The sequence below is a fragment of the Silurus meridionalis genome, chromosome 28, assembly GCF_014805685.1.
Source record: "Silurus meridionalis isolate SWU-2019-XX chromosome 28, ASM1480568v1, whole genome shotgun sequence".
Lineage (NCBI taxonomy): Eukaryota > Metazoa > Chordata > Actinopteri > Siluriformes > Siluridae > Silurus > Silurus meridionalis.
The window spans coordinates 7,414,295-7,439,781 of record NC_060911.1 but is presented as its reverse complement, the minus strand read 5'-3'; the positions used below and the strand labels follow the sequence as shown (position 1 = coordinate 7,439,781).

The 25,487-nt window shown below is 37.3% G+C and overlaps 1 protein-coding gene across 13 annotated transcripts in view; it reads right to left on the bottom strand.

The window, feature by feature from the left end:
* Nucleotides 1-25,487, bottom strand: part of nrxn2b (neurexin 2b) — a 634,852-nt gene that overhangs the window by 495,937 nt on the left and 113,428 nt on the right. For all 13 annotated transcript variants that reach the window (XM_046843343.1, XM_046843331.1, XM_046843340.1 and 10 more), the window contains exon 3: nt 10,904-10,921. In XM_046843343.1, the coding sequence (XP_046699299.1) occupies nt 10,904-10,921 (18 nt within the window). The remainder of the gene's footprint in view (nt 1-10,903; nt 10,922-25,487) is intronic.

The following is a 25,487-nucleotide window of genomic DNA, read 5'->3' as shown; positions in this document are numbered from 1 at the left end:
CCGAGAAAAACCCAGGAAAAATTATTAAATTAGCCGCTTCGTTGTTTAAGCCGCAGGTTTCAAAACGTGGGAAAAAAGTAGCGGCTTATAGTCCGAAAAATACGGTATATTAACTGCGAAAATACAAATTCACAGACCTGCTCAGGTTATGAAAGATGAGTAAAGAAAAAAGAGAAATGAAAAAATACCATTTGAAAAATTTTAAGTGGAGACAAGGTGTTGTTCGTATTGCTTAACAACTATTCCCTGTGGGGGAAAAAAAAAAACGTCTGATGAAAACAGCCGCTAAAGCTTTTAAACAATAGTATATACATTGTGACTTTTATTCAATACAGCAAACTACTCCCATGATCCTGGCATCCAGGTAAAGATTTAAGATCGAACAGAGCTCTGCTAAACGAAAGGCTTTATTTGGAGTTGGCTGAACAGCTCAGTGTGCATGGCATGAGCTTTATCTCCGTTAGTGTAGGATTCAAACACATTAAGGACCTCCCAGAGGAAGCAGAGAAAAAAAAAAGAAGACACTTCTGCTCAATTTGATTCACGACATGTTCATACGGTATTAGAAATACTATTTAAATAGCTGAAATTATGTGAATGACATGTAGGCTGTCAGAAAATAGTGAAAACTATTTTTTTTAGTGCTGTAACACCCCGATTTGGTTCATGGGTGAGTGGCTTGGTTATTACTTAGTGAGATGTGAGCTGAATGCTATGTACAGTATGCTGTTCGAAGAAGGCTTGAGATGCAGTGTTTCTTTTTGTGTACTATGCAGTGTGTTAAATCAGAAAAACCCGGCATTAATGCTTTGATTTATTGAACACCCTCGTGTAATTATCTGGTTATTGAGAACTACTTTTATAATATTGTATAGTTCATTGGCCTACTTTTTTTGGTGTTTCTCTGTAATATTCTATCAAATAAACAGACCCTGATATAGAATATAAAAAAATGAATAGAAATATGAATGGAAATATTGTCTTTTCTTTTTTTCTCTCTTTTTCCTAAAAACCCAAAGTGTCATGTTTTTTCTTTTTTCTTTTACTTAACCCTATTTTTTCATCACTGTACTGGATTCCAGTATGTTTTAGAGTTGAGTTTAAAGTTCTAATATTTGCATATAAACCTTTAAATAATTCAGCTCCAAATATCGTCTTGACTTACTACAGATCCGTTCTTTATCATATTTACTTACATCCCCCTGTTAGCTTCTTTTAAGAAGGACTAAGTACAAGGACAGAGGTGATCCAGGCTTTTTCTGTGGCTGCTCCTAAACTGTTAAATAATTGTTAAATAAAGTCAGTCTCAAATCTGGATACTTTGAAATCTTTGTAAAAAAACCTCTTCCTTTGGCTTTTATTCCCTAAAAGATGTTATGTTTCAGTTCTTTTTCTTTTGTGTTTCTGGGCTGATACTTGGTTGTGAATGCTCTATTTGTTTTAATTAGTACTTCTTATTGTAAAGCACTTTGTTGCCTGGCTCGTTATAAAAGGTGCTATATATATAAAACTTTAAATTCGATTTTTTTTTTTTTTTTACAGATTTTCACCAATGGTAAACATGTATCAGTATCAGGTCAATATCAAACATAAAATATATAATGTAATGCATTGTTTCTTTCTGTAATTATTAGAAATTAACTTCAAATAAAGCAGTTTTTGGTTTTTGCCTCCTTGTTGTAGCTCAAACACAAACTTACTTGATAATAATAGTAATACTTATAACCTTCCGGCACTTTCTACTATAGTTCTGAAAACTGCAGACTAAAATAATGTCCTGCACTGAAATTTTAACCCAAACTACAAGGAAAAAATGTAGTTCTCAATTGGTTTATCAGCAACATTCACAACATCCACCAGTCCTAGTACTATCACCTGAGGGATAAAAAACACCACTCATGATCAGCTCTTCACGTGACTGATTTAAATGGGTGATTAATTGATTTATAAATTGGAAACAGTGTGTGCAAGTGCTCTTTTGTTTTAATGCTGAACTAATAGCACAGGACAATTTGACAACAGGTATCCGAATTTAAACTGATTTTTAGGCCTGTGTCTGTTTCGCTATACAAAAAAAAAATCATAAGGAAATTAGACTTTTTTTTTTTTTTACGCAGGCTGTTTGGACAGCTGCTTCCTACCCGAATTGATCTTTTCTAGGCAGAAAACCAAAAAGTTTGAATAGCAGTATAAACAAACGCACACCTTCACATGGTTTCGGATAAAAATAAAATTTCTTAAAAAAGTAAAGGTGTCATTGTAAGAAGAATGCAAATGGTGAAAAGAACAATAAAGAAATGTAGAGAAAAAAAATCTAATATTGGTAGTAGGAGAATGACACACGGCAGCAGATTCACAGTGGGGAAATACAGAAGCAATAAGTAAAAAGACAAAGGCAACAACATTTCCAAATGCCCTGTAACCCTAATTCATGTGGGATGTAGGCTACTTCATAACAGCAGCTCTATCAAATCTGAACTATTTAACATCTCTACCACACAAACGGTGGCACTGAGAAGAGCACATTAAAATCAGAGAGTGTGTGTGTGTGCATGTACAAAATGGATACTCAGGCAGCTGGATCTGTGCAGAGCTTTGATTTATGACACAGGATTAAGGATTGTGCAAAAGCCAGCCTTTATGCCTGTAGGGTCTCACTGGAGTCCGTCTGCTGTAGAAGAATAAGACAACAGAGAGAGAAGTCAAATCTGCTACCATCGTTGCAAGGAGGACGCGAGACATTTCTACACATTTTAGCCTGATTCAAACCGATAACTGGGCATTTAATCTGAATCAGATTGTACAATTACATAAGACAACCTTGAAGTGACTGGGAAGCTCCTCAGACTGGATGCGTCACCAATGCCGGTTTAGTAGTCCAAAGGATACCACCTCCAGACTCATTTCGTGTAGGAGTTCAAAATTTAAATACAGGGTTATGCTTGTAAAAGATTTTAAAAAAGGTCAAAAGAGCTTAAAAGATTATACCCACAAATTTACAATGACATTTTGAAGTGATGATATTTTGATTACATTGAATCCCAAAGGTCCTGCCCTCCTCCTCCAATATCACTGACAGATAAACCCCAGATAAATCCCACTTTCTGTATAAAGTGGTGTTTTAATTAATGCAAAATCAATGCCGGTTTAACTTTGCTAACATGACATGTCGAGGCATGTACTGTACTTCACAAGACCTCTGACGGTCTGCTGTGGCATCTGGCACCAAGATGTTAGTAGCGGATCCTTTAAGTCTTAAAAGTTGCAAGATGGGTCCTCCATGGATTGAACTTGTTTGCTCAATTGGATTAAATTCTGAGGATTTGGAGGCCAAATGAACATCTTGAACTCTTTGTCATGCTCTTCAAACCATTCCTGAACAATTTCCAGAAGGGAGCATTATCCTACGGAACGAGGCCACTGCCATGAGGAGATACCTTTGCCATGGAGTGGTGTATTTGGTCTGTGACAATGTTTAGATAGGTGCTACGTGTCCAAATAACTTCCATGTGAAAGCTAAGACCCAAGGTTTTCCAGTCATTCGTTGTCTGGAGCCTCATCCCACCTATGTGTTCTTGCCATAATACATCCTGTTGCCATATTTTGCTCAGATAAACACCACACATGATTCATAGGACCAGGCCGGCTCTTCGGCGCTTTAAATAGTGAACAGACCCATACTCAGCATGTGATGATGCATTGTGTGTTCTGCCACCTTTCTGTCATAGCCAGCTGTAACTATTCCAGCAATTTCAGCAGCAGGAGCTCTTCTGTGGGATCTTACCAGGGGGGGTAGCTTTTCTTCGCTACATGCATCAATGAGCCTTGGCTGCATATGACTCTGTTGCTGGTCCTTCCTTGAAGCACTTTGACTGCAAACTGAGAACACTCCACAGGACCGGTCACTTTGAAGATGATCTGCTCTGGTCATCTAGCCATCACAATTTGGTCCTTATCAGAATCACTTAAGTCCAGTGGTGGACAGTAACAAAATACAGTAATCCTCCGCTTTACTGCGGTTCGAATCTCCTGCACCCGGTGTATCATGGAATTGCGTTTGCCACAAAATGACTTTGTTTGTCTGATTTTCCCGGTCTCTCGCGGATAGCACAATAGACCAAAACACTTAAAGGGAGTTGTTTATGGAGTTTTATGTAGAAATAATTAAATTTATCAATAAAAATATAATTATTCATTATAAAATGAAGTAAAATGTTAATACAGAACAGTACTGTATACATAAAATAGCATTTTTGGGGTGGCTTCTGTTTATCGCGCTTTTTTTTCCCGTTTATCGCGAGAGGTCTTGAAACGTAACCACCGCGATAAACGGGGGATTACTGTGAATGTAATTAGTTACTGTACTTAAGTAGCTTTTTCACGTATCTGTGCTTTACTGAAGTATTTCTATTTGGGGAGACTAACACTTCGCGAAATCAGTCGTTACTTTTTATTCATGAGTAGATAAAAACTTAACCGGTCGAGCACGCAGCAAGCCGCCAATCAGGGTAGAGCGCGCGCTCTGTTTTTGAACTTGTTTTGATTGCCGCTCGGCGGTATCTACTTAGCACAAACGTAGAGTTCAGCAGCGAGCAGAACATTTTCAGAGGAATGAATGATGGAAGAAACTCCAGATTCCGCAACACCCGTGGCCTTATTTGCATATTTTATTTATTTTTATTTTTTTAAGTTGTTAAAAAGAAGGTTTTGGCCTCATGCTAATTGTAATAGATATCAGTGTTTAATTAATATCATTCTTTTAATAGATTGGTGTGCTAAGAGTAACGGTCTTTTTACATAAACTGAGTTGATTACGAGACTTGTGACAGAAATGATATTAGGACATTGTAAACGATAGTACATCGGATACTTATGTACATTTAAAAGTAAATATTTTTGTACGTTTATTTAAGTGAAAGTTTAAAGAAGGCACTTTGGCTTTGACTGGAGTCATATTTTACCTACTGTATCTCTACTTTAACTCAAGAAGATTGTGTACTTCTTCCACCACTGCTCAAATCCTCAGACTTGCCCATTTCAAATCAGCTTCAAGAGATGACTCTTTACTTGCTGCCTCATTTTTGTGATTGCTGTTCACCTCACATGGCAGTGGTTTCAATGTCATAGCTTCTGGTCATAAGATAAAGACATTTAACAAATGTAAAGACATATAAGGATGTTTCTTTGGATATTACACATTTTCATTGGGCAAATCTGCAAAGATGTTGAGTCAGGTGCAGAAAAAAAAAAGAAGACGAAAGAACTGTTAGCAAGATTTAATATCACATTAACGTGAGTTTAAGGGTTACAGCTGTTTTGTGAGCTGTATGAGTGTTGAGTGTGTGTTTCTCCTTGGGGCTTTTTAAATGCTTCCAGGCCTGGGCATCATGCACGATGGGCCTGATATAAGAACTATTTTGCACCTGCTCTTGTGCTTTGTGTCTGAAAACCAAATGACCTTCATTTCATTCAGTTGCTACTTGTGTGCATGGAGGGAGAAAAAAAAAAAACTGAAAATAAAAAAGGTCTGTCTGACCTTCAATGCACACGCTGTGCATCTTTAACAGGGCAGAAGCCGACGAGAAATAATTAGTTGGTTACATTCAAATGCCTCCCTGGACCTAAATACCACTCATTACACAGAAATATTGTATACTTTCTACTCCGAGTCAGTGCTACTTAACTTCTTTAACACATCCCAAAATGCCCTGACAAGTTTTTTTCCACTTACAAGACTGGCAGTTTGAGCATTTCAGAATCTGCAAGTCTCACAGTTTCTTGAGTTTCTAGTCTAGTCTCAACTGTCTCTAGAGTTTACACTCTTTCTTGACTTGTGTTTAAAAAAAAAATAGGAACATAATTCGCCCATTCCTAAAAGTGATCTTAAGGTAATATGGGTATTATTTTCTGTTCATAACAAAGTGCTCTCACGTTTCAATTCAATGCATGAGGCATCAGGCATGTAGTCTAGTTATAATAATCTGAGCAAAATCTATGCTTTTTAAATGAATTGCTTCCTCAAACAGATTTCTTTTAATGTTATACAATTTTACATCATACAACATCATCCTTCTATTGACTAATTTCAGATGAGATGCTGAACATCGTGAAAAACTTCAAATGAGGGTCCTTTGCATGGGGTGACATGCTCACCAACCGTCAATGCGGATTTGACAAAATGAAACAAAAAGCAGCAAAAACACAAAGTACAATCATTCAGCGTAAAGACAGGATTAGTCAACAGTGCTTGCATGTACCTCATGGATTAACAGAGAAAAATGTGGAACAGTGATCAGGAAAAATAGGTTTATATGCTCCAACATGGCAATCTTATTAGATTTTATTTTTTGTCAATACAAATAGTACATCTACATCTTTCTGTCTATACATCTAGTAAAGATCCTCCCAAATCTTCCCCGAACCCAATCCAAAAATTAATCTCACAGCTCTGAAACTAATATCTTTTGGGTAAGAGCCAGATGGGAGGAAATAATCAAACCTGGTCAAATGTATTAAAGGTGATAAAGACCCCTGACTCACTACAAAGATAAAGACTACTTATACTTTGACCCACATACACAAAAAAAACACCTCTGAATTGACCCATTTCAAAGACAACAATTTCTGCTAAGAGTTTTATCGTCTTCCCCGAGTCGAGATATTTTTGTATATTTTATTATTCGAGATAATCGGTGGCCTCTGGTGTCTCTGGTTATACTGAAAGTGTGTCAGATTTCAGTTCGAAAAACCAGGTCACTATACTTCCAGCTCATCAATTTCCATAGCTTCCTCAGCAAATTACCTCCAGGTTGGGTGTTCCCTCCTACTGCTGGGTTTTAAAGCTGCCTGGATCTCATTTATCTAGGACAACCTTTTGAGACTCGGTCAGTGCCCCTAATTAGACAAAACTCCCCAAAAATAGGGCAGAGTAAAGTGAACTGCAGGGGTGGAAACTACGGTTGGTGTACAATTAAGGATCTATGTTGAGTATGCTTGGCCTCAAAAGCCATCCATGGGAGTTATTTGCCAGTAGTAATTAAGTGATGAAGCCAATACCACTTGACAGTGAGCAAATCTGTAAAGAACCAACATTACATTTATAAGAGCAACGAGGTGCTCCACATTTAATCAAACATTTTGTTTAGTTAATTATGGAAGGTGCCAAGAGATTTGCCATGTGTAAAATCTTTTCCATACCAAGGAACCAATTTCAGGTCCAGCTCAACAGGTTGCCTTGGTTCAGTTATACTGAACTCACCAAGTGAAGGCCACATCATGGGGGAAATCTAACCATTTATGATACTGGGTGTTGAATTAGTCTGATTGACTCAACTTTGAGCTAAAATGAATAAAGCAGCAGGGAGTAGAATACAATGGGGCGTACCATCACAGGAAAAAAACAAGCTATGAGTGGGTTCAATGTGCCAGGACATTTCCACCCTGAAGATGGAAAGATCTGGAAAGATTTTATGTTACAGCACCCTATTAAGTGCATCTCCCCAATAACATCAATTTGCAAACTATTCCCTCTTAATTTTGTTGTTTCTTGGGCGTTATCAGCTCCTGTCATCACTTGTTTTATTCTAGCTTGTCATTCTTGTTTTGCCTATCTTCTGGAGATTAAAAGCTTGAATCCTAACTACATCTGCAGCTGGGCAACTGAGAGAATCGTACATTGAAGGCAGGTGGAATGTTGTATGCTACCAATTCCCTACCGTTCACAGCAATAGCGGCGGTCTGTGTGTGTGTCCATGCGAGTGAGAAGCATTTTCGTCTGTGTGTGTGTTACACTGCCATGTGACAGCAGGAGCTGCAGTTCAAAAAGATGAAGTGGGGGCCTTTGGTGTTTGGAGGGAGCATGTGGTAGCCTTCTCCCTGTGTTAGACCTCCTGCCTGCCAGCTGTTAAATGATGAGGGTAATAGGTAGGAATGGTTTTATGAGAAAAATCAGGGAAACATACAAATAATAAATCTTCTCAGAAAACAGCACCAAAATCAACAACATGGTTTCAGTGTTTCGAATAACACGTTTATTCTTGGTTTTTTTAATAAGCTATGAATGAGCATAACTGGACCTTCTTTTCAAGCTGCTATTATAGAAAATGAATCAAATCCACAACCTGATTAGCCACCTGGCTATTGCCTAATGTAAAGTAAAGAGTGATACAAGACAAATGGGCTTAATTCGTTTGAATTGAACCAAACACAAATGCGTTCTGAAATGAACTACAGGGGCCTGCTTTTCTACAACTATTGCATCAGCTCTCGTTCACGGAACCCGCCCTGCATCACCTTTTTCCTCTGTGAAATGTAAATAAGGATGTTCTCAGGGTGAAACGGCTCAGTTCTGATGTCAACAGTGCAGCTTTCCCAGCGGGAGAGACATTCCTTTCACTCCCTGCCAGGCAGCAGAGTGAAACTGATCGGGACACTTCATCACATTCCGGTTCACCAACACACTCCACACGGTCAGGATTGCTCTCAACTAGTGCCATCAGCCGAGAAACTCATACACATGCATGAGGGAAGTATGTGCTCCATAGAAATATGGAGGTATTGATGCATAACTTTTCGCCCCTCACATAGAACTTTAAAGTAGAGCATGCCATACCCTGGTAGTCTGACGCTCCGACATCGGAGGTATAAAATTATTATATACAAAATTAATCGATAGAATATGCTGGTTTAAAAGCTATCAATTAGAAATAAAAGAAAAAATGAAACACAGCCAATTAAGCCTTAGCTCTCGAGCCAAACGTCAACTGGTGGCACACTCAGTGGGGTGTTTCTGAAGCTCTTTCTTTATTTCCCATCATGATGTTCGCAAGGCTTTCAAAGTCACGTCGTTCTCTGAAGCACTGAATGCATTTTTGAATCCATTACTGAGTAGGGACTTATGCCGTCAGCTATAAACTTCCCAACGGTGGTGGTGATTTCTTTAGCCTGGAATAAATTAGCTAAAAAAAGTCTGCCAAAATTGAGCAGAGAATTAGACAAATGTTGTATTATATCAAATCTGGCTCCTGGAGTTTATTGATTTCTTGCCTGCTTTTTTTTCTACAGCCATAAAGAATATGATACACCATATCATTACAACACTGCTCTGGACTCCCTAATATTCCTCCCAACTGACCTTGTCACAATCAGTAGCGGTTTGTTCTTCAAAACAAGCTCGCACATTTCAGCACATGACAATTCAAATGTAGATTTTGCCATGACAAGACATTTTGTTTTTCTATTCTTTTCACCTCTTTTTGATAATGAGGACAAAAATGTGTCATTTTTGTGCTCATTCATTTTGAATAGACAATGTGACTTGCTTCCTTTCTTTATGATTGGCTAAAAATTTCTAGTGAAAACTAAATGGTTTGGGGCTAGGATTGTACTGTGATGAACAGAAAGTCAAAATTTTAATCCACCCAATGATGGGGATAACCAAGTTGAAATCCAGTATGTCTGGATTTGTCTTTAGCAAAACAATAAAATACCTTAATTTGTATTTGCTGTATATTTCAAACACAATGTACAATATGTATATGAATTTAGCACAGAACCTTCCTTAAAAATAAATTGATCTGGTCTATGATGTACAATATGTCAAACAAGACTTACAGTGAAATAGTTCAATGACTGATCATTTGACTATTTGGTTATTATCCAGTGCATCACTTATACATTTTTATTTAAGACATAGTCACAAAACCACAAATGGATTCTGTAGATGTGCACCCAAGATCTGCTCCTGCAATCATAAAGACTTTCCAATGCTCCTTATTACTGCCTTATTACAATATACTTGTACAGAAAATAAAGTAAATTCTGCCTTTACACTTCTGCATCTGTATACCAGGGTTTCTCTCTCATGTCTCAAATCATTTTATTGCCACCACCTCCCTCTCATGTGGACTGCTCAAAAATAGATCAAAATCTATATTTCAGACTATGCTGATTCACCAAAGTTATTTTTTTTCTATACACGGATATATAAAACAACCCCTTTTTCATTCTTCCCGTCCAGTGGTATTAATCTACAACCAATAACAGCTTGCCTACTCAAGAAACATCTGGCCGCTGGTGTTGCCATAGTGACCCTGTCCCAAGATTTTAGTCTGGATAGACTAGGTAATTCATCAGCTGTGAATTCTGACGGGCAGCATTCACAGATACCTGCAGCTTATCCCATGGATCAAGCTTGAAAGAGCTAGACCTATGCATGCCACCTATCAATTACAGCCAGCAGGGAATCCATTAGTATATAAGCAACATTCCCTAAGCATAAGGAACACCATGTTCACGGCTGTTTCTGAGAGCCATGAGGCAGACTGGTCTTGGCAGGTTACCCCTCGGGCACTGACCTGGTAGTATTATAATGCATTTCTTTCTACTGAGAGATGGCCATTGCTTGCATTTTCCCCATTAAGCAAATAACCCATTAAAATTGTGATTTTCCCCAGAAGAGTAAACCAAGCTAATTATAGCCTGAAGGATGCATACGTGATGAGCTAATCTGAAGTGTAGCATACACAGTCAAGAAGCGCATCTATGGTAAGTGTAACATACTGTACATTACTGCTTATTATTTCCCCGAAATACCGATTTCTACGCAAAAGGTCCATAATGCAACATTGCACAACTGAGCACTCGGTACAAACCAAAAATAAAATCAAGTAATGAGAAAAAAGTAAAGGGTTGTTTTGCGAAGGGGTAAAGAAGTAGGGTTCAAGAAATCAATCATTTGGTTTCATAGCAGCAAATCAAAAGCCCCTGGGAAGTTATCCAAACCGCAGTCCAAGCTGACAATGCCCCTCAGGTGAGGGAGCACAAATTCATGTTAGGGTCCAGTTTTAACACCAGCATATGGCAAGTCGCTTTCAAAGTAAGAAAGTGAAAACAGTGTTCTTACCTTCCACGGGGTAGTCTTCTGCTCCAGGAAAAGGTACCGCAGATGGGGGAAAGAGGAGAAAGATTTTTAGACACGGATATTTGAAACACATGCAAGTACAATTCCGTTATAGCACTGATGATTCCTTAATCACGGGTTATACATTCGTAAAGTCAGTAGATGTAGTCTCTGATACTGACTAAATAAATGATGAAGATGACCTCAGATCCAGTAGTTTTGCCAGCATTAGGGTCATTTTATATGCATAAAAATCCTACATATCACAAGTTAGTTTTAAATTCAGAAACAAAGTTTAAAAACAAAAACACATTTAAAAGTAGGATCTTTATATACCCTATTCTATACACATGTATATCTGCTCTAATCTGTAATACTACTCATAAAATAGGCTGCTTATGCAAAAGAAACTATAATACCAGGTCTCATGCATGATGTAACACTTAACTTGAGTTATAACCTGGCAGAAAGATATGGAAAAAAAAGCAATATCTAAAAGTAATTTAGACAAAAAACAATGAGAATGTCCCTTCGAAGTCCTTTGAGCACAGAGGAGTCTCACTAAGTGTGTACAAAAACGCATATAACCCCTAAAGTGTTTCCAATTGGAATAGAGTGCAAATCACTTCCTGTCTAAAATGTAATTTTGCCATAATAGCTATAGTTATAAAATTACAAGTGTACCACAAGTATACTTTTGCCACCTACAGTCAACAAACAAAAAAATGTACTTAGAAACAAAATTCCATTTACAGTAAATTGAAAGGAAATGATCTAAGTTATGGACTGATTAAATTAAGAGCAGTAAATTTGTGCTTCAAGTTTGAATCACAGATAATTTACTTCTACGCCTAACTCCATAAATCCTAAATGAGGGGAGGGGGGATGAGCTGAGATGTTAGGCAATTTTTATTACAAAGAAATCCTTAAATGATGATGTATGAGATGAGATGATTAAAAAGCCCATTTTGTGTAATATGTGTGTATTCTGTGTCATTCCAAGAACATCTCAAATATGTGCTTTGAAATGCTTACCAGATCATGAACAAATCATATTTGCATGAGTCAGTGGATCCTGTGGCGGTCTAATAATGCATTTTAGTATTTAATGGGAAATAATTGAAGCACTGTGATAGCATCTGGAGCGTAATATTTAGGGGGTTAGCCGAACAGATTATAGCAGCACATTTTTAGGAGTTGTCATCAACACTTCAACAATTCGGTCAGGTGATCAGCGTTTTAAACACAGGTGTTTGGAGTCACAGAACAAGCGAGGCCACAAGAGGAGGCAGAAGCACAGAGATTATGCAGGCTTTTCCATTTACGGTAATTGGCAGACGCCATTACCCAGAGCGACTGACAAATCATCATGTACAATGAGCAGGTGAGGGTTAAGGGCCTTGCTCAAGGGCCCAAAAGTGGTAGCTCGGTGGTGCTGGAATTCAAACTCATGACCTTCTGATGGGAAACTTAATATCTTAATTACCTATTTAATGCTAGTTTTGTTATCTACAGAGTATATTTACTCTTGGATTGCCTCAAATATCCTTTTATTGTATTATGTAATTTGTGTGACATGCTATGTGCTACCTGTTTGCGTCTCAAAATAAACCATTACATTGTTTTGCACTATATGGATTTGCACTTCACATGACAAACTTCACCAAAATGTTGAGTTAAGGCATCCTATTTTTTTTTGCTTGATGAGTCAAAAATGAGCAAAAAAAAGAAATACAAATCCATGAGGAAAAAATGTTTGGGAGGAAAATGTGTTTCGTTGTTTCGTTTGGTTATGTCAAGAGTCCTCAAGGCGTAAACAAAAAGCACTACTCACACCTAAAATGTGATGTATACTATGTTGGACCCAAAAGTCCTTTAATTCATCTGACTTCTTGCCATTATTTCAGTGCCATCGCAAAGTCTTATAATTGCGGTCATTCTTGCTTTGTTCGTAACATCACCCATGTCACCCGTCTATGCCCGATGATGTAGATTTAGCGCCCAAATGAGAAAGTCAGAGATGTCTTCTTTCAGGTTCTATGGTTTCTCTCGTCAGTAGGTTTATTGGCTAGTCTAAACTGACATTGGATGTAAATGCGTGTCTCTGACCCTGACGAGGAGAAAACGATTACTGAAAATAAATGGAAAACTCTGATGAGGTGTTTAAAAACAAGCTCCATCAGCAGCAAGTCACTAAAGCAACACGCAGTGAAGGATCCTATAGGACTCCAGCGTTGAGTGGTATAAGCACTTTACAAAAAGTTACATCGGGGAAGTGTTAGGATACAATGGACATAAGTGCTCGCCGAAGTACAGCTATTGATGTGCTCTCTTTTCCTCCCTCTCAGCTCTGCCTCTTATTTAGGTTTAAAGGAAAACCCAAGCAAGGTCCTATACTAATAATACTGACGCAGTTGCAAAGCAACAATCGCTTTAATTTAACTACACAGATAGAATTTGATATTATAAACTGTTGCACTTGATTCCAATTAATCAGCCAAGTGATGTCTAGCTTATTTTTATCATATAAATAACAGCAAACCAAATTTAAATGCTTTACATTTTTCAATATGTGATCTCTAGACGTGTTAAGTAGGGTCGCAGTCTATTCGCTTAGCCTGCAAAGTATTACAGCGGGATTTAATGCGGTACATAAGAAATATGCCTCATTTATATAGAAGTATCTAAACCCCCCCCTTGTAAGTAATGAAGTTTTTGTAAATAAACGTTTAGTTGAATATCTCTGGCCGGGATTATTTTCATCCAACACAATGCAGCAGTTTCCAACTGATCTGGCAGCTGCAGCGATCACAAACACAACTATCCGTTGAGAATAGAATATGTATGCGTGACTTAAATCTTAAGAGATTTAAATGAGGCAGTTGGTAACTAAAGAGAGGGGAGACATTTTTAAGGGCTGCTTGGACATTTCAAGGAGTCACTGCTCCTCAAGAGGTTTTCAGCACAGTAAATATTTTACATTCCCTTTCATGAGAAATGAACTCTTTGTAGGCAGCCAGCGAAGATGGTCTGCTACGTAGCATGGGAACATTTCACACATTCAGCATTTCATCTTGATGATTCGTTCTGACAACACCTGTCCAGTCAGTTACTCCCCGGCCCATTCCATTAGTGGAAGGAGCTGATCGCTCCAGGCGTGGCGGCCCATCAGGGCCATATTTCTTTAGCACGGAACAGGATATATAATGTAAATGGGAGGCCATTTTGAGGTTGAAAGCACAGGGGAATTATTTCCTGCAAGCATGTTTGGATGGTGCAGCTCCCTCAAATAATAAGCATAGATCTTATTTGAGAATGCAGCTACGGGCAAGTGCATAGTAATGTGCGGCGATAAAAAGAAATGAAAGCAACCTTGCAGAGAAACAGCGAGAGCAAAAGAATATAAAGGTGTTTTTTGATTCCTAAATGATGATGATATGCAAAAAACAGGAATAATGAGGTGGGTGGGACTGGGTCTTAAACAGCCTGTAGGGGTAAATCACATTGCAAGTCATATTGCAATAGAATTGTAAAGAAAAACAAGATGCATCGAGGAACGTTTTACTTATTTCTTAGTTCCCACTGGGATTTGCTGTAAAACGAGACTTTCAGAATCCTTAATCCTACCAGTATGAAGCAGTAGACATCGATCAGTACTTCCGTCACTGAAATGTGTCTAAACATGTGTCTGTAATTGGATGTTAACCCTCAGACGCAATATGGCTGACTGCTTTTTACCACTAGCCTCGTGTCAGTAAACAAAACGGTTACTGTGGCGTAAACCCATTTCGGTTGCATGTAAAAATGTTAGCACTGCCATTATGCAAGCTTTTAATGCCATTTGCATGTCACTCAACCAGACAACACAGGCCATTTATTTTTCTTTACAAACCTATCAGAGAAACATTCATTTTCTGGAGAGCTGAAGTACAATTCTGGAAATGTTTTAGGGTAATAAACACCACCACGATACATGATACCTTGATACTAAGAGTGCGAATGTTTTCCTAAGTCTATTGTTTATTAACAAGAAACTATATGTTCACTATTTGTTTACATTTTTTCCCCTTTCTCCTGATGAAATTGCCTATATACTGGTCAAACTGTTTCTCCAGTGTTCTGCTGGTGATTGGTTTTGCAAAAGCTTAGCGAAATAGAAAGAAACTGATGCACAGTATATCTAGCGTGACATGATGGCTACTGTTGCTGCCTTACAGTTTCAGGTAACTGATTTAATGCTGAACTTGGGCTACTGTATCTGTGACGTTTGTCTGGCATTCTTCCCATGCGGGTTCCCTCAGTGTTCCCTCAGCACCTTTTGTAGTAATGTTAAAGTGCCCCAAGGTGACTGGTTGATTCATACTTCAGTGTTTGCTAGAGTGTCTTTCTGGAGCCTCCATGATGAGACTAAAATAAACATATACATATCCTAAATGTTCAATTTGCTGGGCCACTTCGAACCGCTTGCACATGAAAGTTCTGTCAAGAATTATATGATGCATACTGTTTAATGGAGAGCAAACATTTATTCACTGTTTTATTGAGCAGCTGTATTTTCAGGCTGTTGTGTTCTGTGGTTTAAATTAGCTAGCTAACCATAATACGTCCTAACTATGTCAAAAATATGAGACCGGTCAGAAAAGATTATAAAAATAAAAGAACAAGTAAAATCAGGCAAACCACTTTCAGTAGGTGAGACAGAATTCAGAAACGGAAACAATGTGTGCATTTAGGGGGACTTTGGTGCTGACATGACACAGTATATAGTGTTTGTGGATTTATTTTTTACTTTGCAAGCCAGTGTTCACCTCAGTATCATGTGAACACTATTGGGAAACAAATCAGGACGGGACCGGGTGGATACGAAAATCCAAAATTCACTTTGACGCAAAGGAGGAACATGTCATGCTTCCTGACAAATGAATGTGTTTTGTGTATCTTGATATTGTCATACATATTTTGCAATGATATCAGACTATTAAAAGGTGCCAAATTTAGAGAATATACTAAAATCATGAGAAAAATAATGTGGTATGGGTGCTTTTTTAAACCAGACCCCTCGCTATACAGGTTCCATATTCAAATTGAACACATGCTTGATGAGATCCACAATGGCAACCTGACATTCACTACATTCACAAAACTGACCTTGATGGACCAAGAGCCACCACACACAGACTTCCATCGATTGAGCTCAGCAGGGAACAGCCTGACAAGCGCACTACAGCTCCATTGAAGACAAGAGGGACTTTGGGGATGTCTGATGGCCCACTTTTCTAGCCACTTTGTTCATACACCCACCTCTGTCTTATTTAATTTTTTTTTTACAGCTGTACTTAATACTATATTCTTCATTTGTAGTACAGATTTAACTGAGGAACACATTTTGATTAAATGCTTAAATGCTATCCATCAGTTCTCCCATCTGCACCTGGCCAGGAGTTTGGCCTTAAGGTCAATCTCCTGCACCTGGTGAGGTTAGCCTGTGCTCTTGTTGTTTGACACAGCAAGGGATTTGCCGCGCCATAACGCTCTCAGAATGATAATCTGCAGACGGAATCAGGGATGAAGCTCCCGATGCACTGGTTAAGCTTTTGGCAGCTGTCTCTTCTGACCCAGTACTCACAGGTGAAGATATACATGGCCACAAACTGCATTCCAAAAAGACATGGAGGGAGAGATCAGAAGATAATGCTCTGTAAAGACATGACAGTTCATTTGCTATCACAAAAAAATGCATTTTATCTGACCTGAGCCCATTTTTTTTCTCTTTAGGCTGGGTTCAATAATTTACAACAACCAAACCAGTTTCTCATTTCCATCAAAAATCCATCATAATTGACCCATTCAATGATTCTATACCTATTTATCTTCCCTTTTGTTGCAACAAGTTAAAAAAAGCAATTAAATTCTCCTCATATTGAAAAAAAAATATTTCTAAACCCTCAAAATTGTCCAACATATATTTATATTTTATATTTATATATTTATATAAATATTATTTATATATTTATTTATATATTTATATATTATATTATTTATATAAATATTATATAAATATAAATATTTATATATTTATATTTATATATTCATATATTTGTATTTATTTTTATTTCTTTGTTTGTTGTTATATTATTATTATTATTATTATTATTATTATTATTATTATTTGGTTTTATTTCTCTGTTTTTATTTTTGTATATTCTTTTTTATTATTCTTTTTTATATATTTGCATCTATTTTTATTTCTTTGTCTTGCTGCTGTAACATAGAAATTTCCCCACTGTGGGACGAATAAAGGTTTATCTTATCTTATCTTATTAACACTTGCAAACAACAATCTTAACAATTTGCATTAATCAGATTCAAAATGATACAAAGAGTGATGCTGGGGTTAACATACTTTTATTTAAAACTATACATCAGGGGTCCCATACAGCCCACCCCCACATTTGGAACGGCCCTCTGAACAATGCAAGAGACATATTCATTGTCAGCACGTGCTTTTTTTTTATTTACACGTGAGACTACGTGCTGCATGGAGAGCGCTATATGTATTATTTATCATGCATTAATTATATAATTATTTATTCATTATAATCATATTTATTTCCTTTAGCACATTTTCATGATTCAGTAGTTGTTGTTTTTTTGTAATACAGTTTAATACTATTTTACATTGAGTGTTTTTTTTTTTTTTTTAATCCAGTATCCATTTTAAAAACTGTTGAATAATCGGTTATCAGTTTTCGTCATCGTACAAGCTAGGGTAAAGGCAACAAAATGCAGTTAGCATCTAACCAGAAGTGAATTGGTAGCAGTGTAAAATATTAACATAAGTACAGGATTGCTATGATATATGCTACATATAAATACAATGATACATTGCAACATATGCAACGGTTATTATAGTTATATGCACTTGTATATAATAGCCTTCTTTTTGCACTTTCCATATCATTTTGCACATGTACATAACCATTGTATAAACACCTGTTTATTTTATCTGTCATTATTTATGACAGCTGGCTATCGGTATTGGTAGAATCCACTATTAGTCATCCTCTCGTTAGCGTAATTATTTTTTTATTCACTCACCAATCATATGCATAAGTAATCAATGTTTGGATTTTAATGATAATGAATATGAAAAAAATATATTATGAATTATTTTAATAGACTACATATCTCTTGAAAAGTAATGCTAATTTGTCTGTATGGTGCATAACAAAAAAAAATATATTATTAGGAGGCATAATAAATACATTTAAAATCATAAAATCTTCACAATAATACTGGTAGTCACTTCAGCCAATTCTTTCCCAACAGAAATGATGTGGCCCTCACAGAAAAAAAGTTTAGGGACCCCTGCTATACATAATCTAAGTACACTGTGTATAATCTACACATGTTAATCTCATCGATACAACTATCTGGTGAATAAAACCAGAAAGAAATATGTTATTAGGATTATTGGACAGATACTGCTAAACAAAAACAGTGCAAAAAGTCCCTTTGCAGTGAACAATGAACTAAATGTATAGCCAGCTTTAAAACGCCACTACCAACTCTATGCGACCAATGCGGAGGGATGTTTTTAATGCATTATACAAGTATTTAAAAAAATAGGAGTGTAAAATTCATTTCTAACATTCCTGTACTCCTCCTATTCATGCATGCATATATGCATATACATAAATATATAAAACAAAATAAAAAACTAATGCAAATCAAATAATTCTGTTCATTTTCACAGCAAGCTCAAAATTTTGGTGGAAAAATAAAAGTGTCCTATCAACAATTTTGAACATGCTTTCACTGCTGATCTCCTGGAATTCAGTCTACAAACACTGGTGCAAAGAAAAAAAAACAGTTAAATGTCACAAGAGAAATGCCAGACTATTATGGAATATTATGGTAACTCAAATAACTACTCTGGACAACAGGATCTGAGCAGGAAAGCATAACAAAAATGGGCAAAATGCCAAACCTCGAGGTGAATCAAATAAAACAAGACTGTTTATTGGCATTTAAACATGAAATCTTACATCAAATTGACTTTTTATTTTTTTTGTTTTATTTCGACATCTCTGATGAACTCCCAGCTCAAAACAGGAATCCAAAACACTGTGTAATGAGCGCTGTATCACAACTAGTCTACTGAAGTATGCTGCTGGTGATTGTCAGACTCTGGTTGAGAAAACACAAGTCTTGTGTCTGTCACCACCGAAGAACGCACCACATATTTGTTGCATTACAGTCTGTTGCTGTAGCAACAAAACAAAAGCCGGCTCGCTCTTCATTAGAGGGTGGAGAAAGAAAAGAGTAGCAATAAAAGCTGTTTGTTGCAATATTGCTGATCGATTACATCAGTTATGAAACTGTTTATTTTCCTATTCGCCTTTGCCTTTTTTAGCCTGAAGGCTGCTGCTGATTCACTCTCCAGTTGTACAAAATATGTTTCAGAACCAGTCAAACTGAAATTCGCATCACAAATGTAATATAAAAAAAACTAAACTGAGCCTGAAATGTTAGAATGTAAAAGCCGAAAGTAAAAGCTGGCACTTTTGAAGTTGCACAGTGTTGGTCAGCAGCTTTTGGGAGGAAGAAAGAAAAAAAAAAAACGCGTGCCAGCATCGCTTTTTCTCATTTGTCAGTCATTTGTCCTTCTGGCGGCCTTCTGAAGCATCTCTTATGCGAACTCGACATGGCTTAGTCAAAACACATCGCAGGAGATCAGAGCCCTGCACGTGTTCTCTCTATCTTTTTAAATCACACCTCGCTGACTGATGCCTGCCTCTTCTAACACTGACAGGTGCCTCGAGCAAGATGTGAGATCTCGTGTACGAGTTCTCGGCCTCCTAACAAATACCTCAGTATTCAGGGGAAAACTTTTTATATTGATTTAACTGTTAATAATACAAAATGATTACTGCACTCGCTTCACTGTCTTCACCTCAAATCACGCATTTGATAGTGGTTTCAAACCTCACAGGTGATGCACAGTATACTGTAGCAAGAGCCAATTTATAGCACATACCTGAAATCTGAGTAGTCAGTAAGCTAGTTCTGCCTGTAATTCCTAAGCTTACACGGTGTTTATGTGCTCTTTTAAGCTATGCCACATTAAATGTAAAACGTGAAATTTGAGAAGGCACCTTTTTTGTCTTTTTTCATGTTTTCCACAATAGACCACACCGAGGCTCCCCTAAAAGACCCACCAAAAAACTGATGAAAAATAAATAAATCTGGATGAATTAGAAAAAGTTGTTCTTACGTTGTAGTGTAAAGTGTTTATTCAAAAACAAAAGCACATTTTCAATTACGTGACCTTCAACTCAAAGAACAACAGTTGTTGATGTGATTGCGTTTTCTATTAGCTCTTAAGGGGCTCCGGCGTAAAGCGCTTTTCAGATCAGTTACGAATAAAGTTTTTCCTTTTTCATTTTTCCAATAAAATGAAGAGAGAGACAGATCGATGGGTTACTTAACGTAATCCCGGGTTCTTTGATAACAGAGTGAGGTGTTTCACTATGGGAATCGCTTTGGGCGTGACCAACTACGGGACAGACATGGTGTCATGTCACGCCCAAACCGATTCCCATAGTGAAACACTAAGGAACTGTGTTTTTTTTTTTATATAAAGCCATGGTTTACATTATTAACAGCACTACAGATGGTAAGAGAGAAAGGGGGGGGGGGGGGGGTCACTAACATTAAATGTAATAAATAAAATTGTACAACATGGAGTCCTTAAATGAATAAAATGTATTAGTGTTTCTGTGGTATATGGTTCCCTGGTGTTCTAGTGGTTAGGATGCGGCACTCTCACCGCTGCGGCCCGGGTTTGAACCCCGGGCAGGGAACCAACCCCAGCCACCCTCAGTGCCGGTCCCAAGCCCGGATAAATAGGGAGGGTTGTGTTAGGAAGGGCATCCAGCGTAAAAACATGTCAAATCAAACATGCGGAGGATCTGCTGTGGCGACCCCTAACAGGAGAAGCCGAAAGAAAGTAGTGTTGCTGTGGTATAGAAAGAAGTAACTATTTAGGGTGTCCTTCACCATGAACACAAAAACTTTAATTCTAACTCTGTTTAAACTTAACTTTGTTAAAAGGAACTATTGATAGTAACTCTGATGTATTTCGATCCACCACATTGTTATTGTCCTCCTATAACCGCATGCCTGGAGATGTTTATTCCTTACTTATTCCATTATTAAAAGCAACACTCTTTGCCAAACTTATACGAAAAGGAAACGAGGTTAAGTTTGGGATTTGGAAGAGAAGGGGTTAATGGATATATCCTTTCTTACAACTTTCTAGAAAATCAAGAATCCAACTGCATCGCTATCAGAATATTTAGCTGCTTTAATCAACAACAAGGGAGGTCTTAAATACCTTGAGTGCAAGCAAGTGAAGAGGTACTTAGTAAAATGGACACATTTCTATTGCAAATAAGAACACGGTAGAAGGTCAAAAGCAAGATTTCGGAAAGGTAAGGGGGGCAGCAGAGGCGGTTCTGACAGTTTATCGATGAGGGCCGTATATTAGTATCGACACCAGAAGCCCCACAGGGGAGAGTCTGCCTTATCTCTACAAAATGATCCAGACATGTAGAGCTGGAGAGAGGCAGCCAGATGGAGGGAGCGAACCAAAAAGAGGCTTATCTCTTAGATGGGGAATTAAGGGATTGAGCAAAATAAATTGGTGGGGAAGTGGAAAGTGTGAGGACCAACAGATCATAAAATGATGGAAAATTGAAACAAACTTCAGTCATTCTAATATAAAGGTTAAAACATCAACAGGGTAAAATATAGTATTATTAGTAATATTATCCCAAATATTAGCAGCAGATCATTGGGGTGCAGAGAAAGTTAATTTCTAAGCATTCCTTTGAAATAGTTCGATCCTACTGTGTTTCATATTTCATTAACAGTAGTTTAATTTATTTTGTGTGATAATAATAATGAATAAAGACCAAGCCCACGACTGCACCCTCTGCCCTCCCAATCCACCTCTTCCCACATGTGCAACAAGAAACAACAAAAAATAGTGAAATTCCAGTGCATTTTACTTCTTTGTTTTTTTGCTGAAATTAGATCACATCCTTGTCCTGTTTTCTGCCACCTCATGCTTCCAAAATGTGTAAATTAGTGGGTCAAATTTTGCCTGAAGCACATTCTTGAAGCTAATGTTGGCTGTATGAGCCTAATTTTATTTATATTATGTGATTTATCACTTGTAGCTTGTTTAGACAAGCCAAGAGCATATGTTAAATGTACAAATTTGAACTAATCCCATATGTTTATATCCCAGAAATAAAGTACAAGATGATTGTAATGAGGAAAAATGGATGCACTTTCTAAATTAAAACCATTTGCAAAAACTGTCAATTCCACTAATATATATATATTTTTTAATAATCACACTGTATGATTTTTAAACTATTTATTTGTATGATACAGCTGCAAATAAGTATTTGAACACCTGTCTATCAGCTAGAATTCTGACCCTTAAAGACCTGTTAGTCTGCCTTTAAAATGTCCACCTCCACTACATTTATTATCCTAAATTAGATGCACCTGTTTGAGGTCGTTAGCTGCATAAAGACACCTGTCCACCCCATACAATCAGTAAAAATCCAACTACTAACATGGCCAAGACCAAAGAGCTGTCCAAAGACACTAGAGACAAAATTGTACACCTCCACAAGGCTGGAAAGGGCTACGGGGAAATTGCCAAGCACCTTGGTGAAAAAAGGTCCACTGTTGGAGCAATTATTAGAAAATGGGGCCATGTATTGCGAGATTTTGGGGAACAACCTTCTTCCCTCAGTTAGAGCATTGAAGATGGGTCGAGGCTGGGTCTTCCAACATGACAATGACCCGAAGCACACAGCCAGGATAACCAAGGAGTGGCTCTGTAAGAAGCATATCAAGGTTCTGGCGTGGCCTAGCCAGTCTCCAGACCTAAACCTAATAGAGAATCTTTGGAGGAAGCTCAAACTCCGTGTTTCTCAGCGACAGGCCAGAAACCTGACTGATCTAGAGAAGATCTGTGTGGAGGAGTGGGCCTCCTGCAGTGTGTGCAAACCTGGTGAAAAACTACAGGAAACGTTTGACCTCTGTAATTGCAAACAAAGGCTACTGTACCAAATATTAACATTGACTCTCTCAGGTGTTCAAATACTTATTTGCAGCTGTATCATACAAATAAATAGTTAAAAAATCATACATTGTGATTTTTGGATATTTTTTTTTAGATTATGTCTCTCACAGTGGACATGCACCTACGATGACGATGACCCCTCCATGATTTTTAAGTGGGAGAACTTGCAAAATAGTAGGGTGTTAAAATACTTATTTTCCTCACTGTATATATATATATATATATATATATATATATATATATATATATATATATATATATATATATATATAGTGGAAGGAAACGTAAATGCGCACGATGCATCTTTCTGAATGGACACAGCAAGCCTGGAATTCCAGCTCCCTGAGGTAACTGACCTCCATTACCTTTCCCCTCCAAAACTACTGTGCTTTCCTCTTTTACCTCAGGACAAGGTACAACACCAGCAATGAAATTACTTTACCTCTTTTCGGTTGTTTAACACTGCCTCGAGCTAAACAAACGCCTGTGGTACAGCGACGTAATCCCGAATCTGCGCCTTATGTAACGGGATTTATGAGTATTACAGTAACAGGGGGGTTCAGAGAAAGATAAATATGAAGGAATGCAGAAAAAAAATCTTTTTTTCCCCCCTTGATTCCACTTATGCTGGATCTCCTGTTTATAAAAAACAATTTTTTATATATAAGTTCTGGAATAGGATTTTATATATATATCCACACACACACACACACACACACACACACACACACACACACACACACTTTTTTTTGACAATGCAATGGAAATAAAAAGGCATGATATGCTTTTGCTAGACAAGGCCATACACAGACATATAGACAGACAGACAAGGACAGAGAACTGAAGACACTAAAGACATTGGCAGTTGCCAAGGGAACTCAGGGGGAGGCTACGCTGGCGATTGCTGTTAATTTGTCCTTGTGAGAACGAGACAGACATACTGAGCATACAGCTGGACTAAAGCATGCAGACAAGAACAGAGAAGACAGTCTGTGTATCGCTCTTTCTTAACATTTCTTTTTTATAAAAAAACAAAAAGCATCTTTATGCCCTTGACAAAAGGCATTTTTTTGTTCTTATTGCGCATTAAGAATGATTTGAGCCTGGCTAGCATCTTCTGTTTCTCACTGTAAGTTTAGCTGCTAGGTGATTGCATGTTGTGCAAGCAAGAGAGTTATACGACCGCTTCGCTATTTTTTGTTTTTCATACTTTGAACATATTGGCGTTTTCCTAATTCTAAAAAAAAAAAAAAAGAGACGCTCGCTATATAATTAATTAATTAACAACTAGCAAAGATATTTGCAGGAGACAGTGGGATTCACAATGAGTGTTGCATGTTGAACCTACAGTCGCATGTTTAAATATGGAGTCAGTAGAGATTTGGTAGATGTTGGTTGGTTCATTTTTTCTAGTATTTAAAGAAAAAAAGAACTTGATCTGTCTGCCTGGCAACAGCCCAGAAAAAAATGAATAAATAAATAAAATACAATAAATAAATAAATAAATAAATAATACCCCTGACACTTAATCTTCTTGTCCTTGGCACCTCGGCCACTGATTTGTCCCCTAATCCAAATCCTCAAGCACCCTGGTTGAGAACCTGAGCCCATTTGCCATTGCACAGCAGTACCTCTAAAAGCAAGCGGAGCTCCCTGTAGGTTAAGCGGTTGGTGACTTGCTTGTAAAAAATTATAAAATGAAAAAACACCCAGAAAACATAAATTTAGCAACTGTGACATTGTGATAGAAGCAAATCGCACCTTCAGTAGGTTATAAAAGAAAAATATATTAATCAATATTATACTAAATTTCACCATACACATTCTTTTTGAGATATAAATGAAATGCTGATTTATTTTTCCTTTTTTTTTTTATCATTTGAATAAATACAAATTAAATGGTACTGAACAGATGCTATCGATTTGGCAATTATTTAAAAAAAACCTGAGCTCTGATTTCTGTAGGCATGAAAGAAATGTATTGTCAAATTTAGTTTAATGGCTTCGGACTATTTTGGCATTTTTTTGCAAACAATTTGTTAGCTTGATTATATATTAGGACAGGCATCGTGTATAGAAATCATAGAAAAGCACTGTAATATATTATTCTCATAACACTCAGCCAAGAAACAAGATATTTGTGGCAAGCTGGATGGTCTCAGTTTTTTGTTGGTAGCTCAGTGAATCTTACATTGGATTACTGATCAGAAGGCCGTGTGTTTAAATCCCGGAACCACCAGGATGCCGGTGTTGGGCCCTTCAGCAAGGTCCTAATTCCTCAACTGTTCAGTTGTATAAATTAATGTGAATTTCTCTGGATAAATGTGTCTGCCAAATGGCATCGCTGTAAATGAAGATTTTCATGCTATAGGTGTAAATAAAGACTGCTAAAAGCAAAGAAAAATCTTTTTAAAAGTA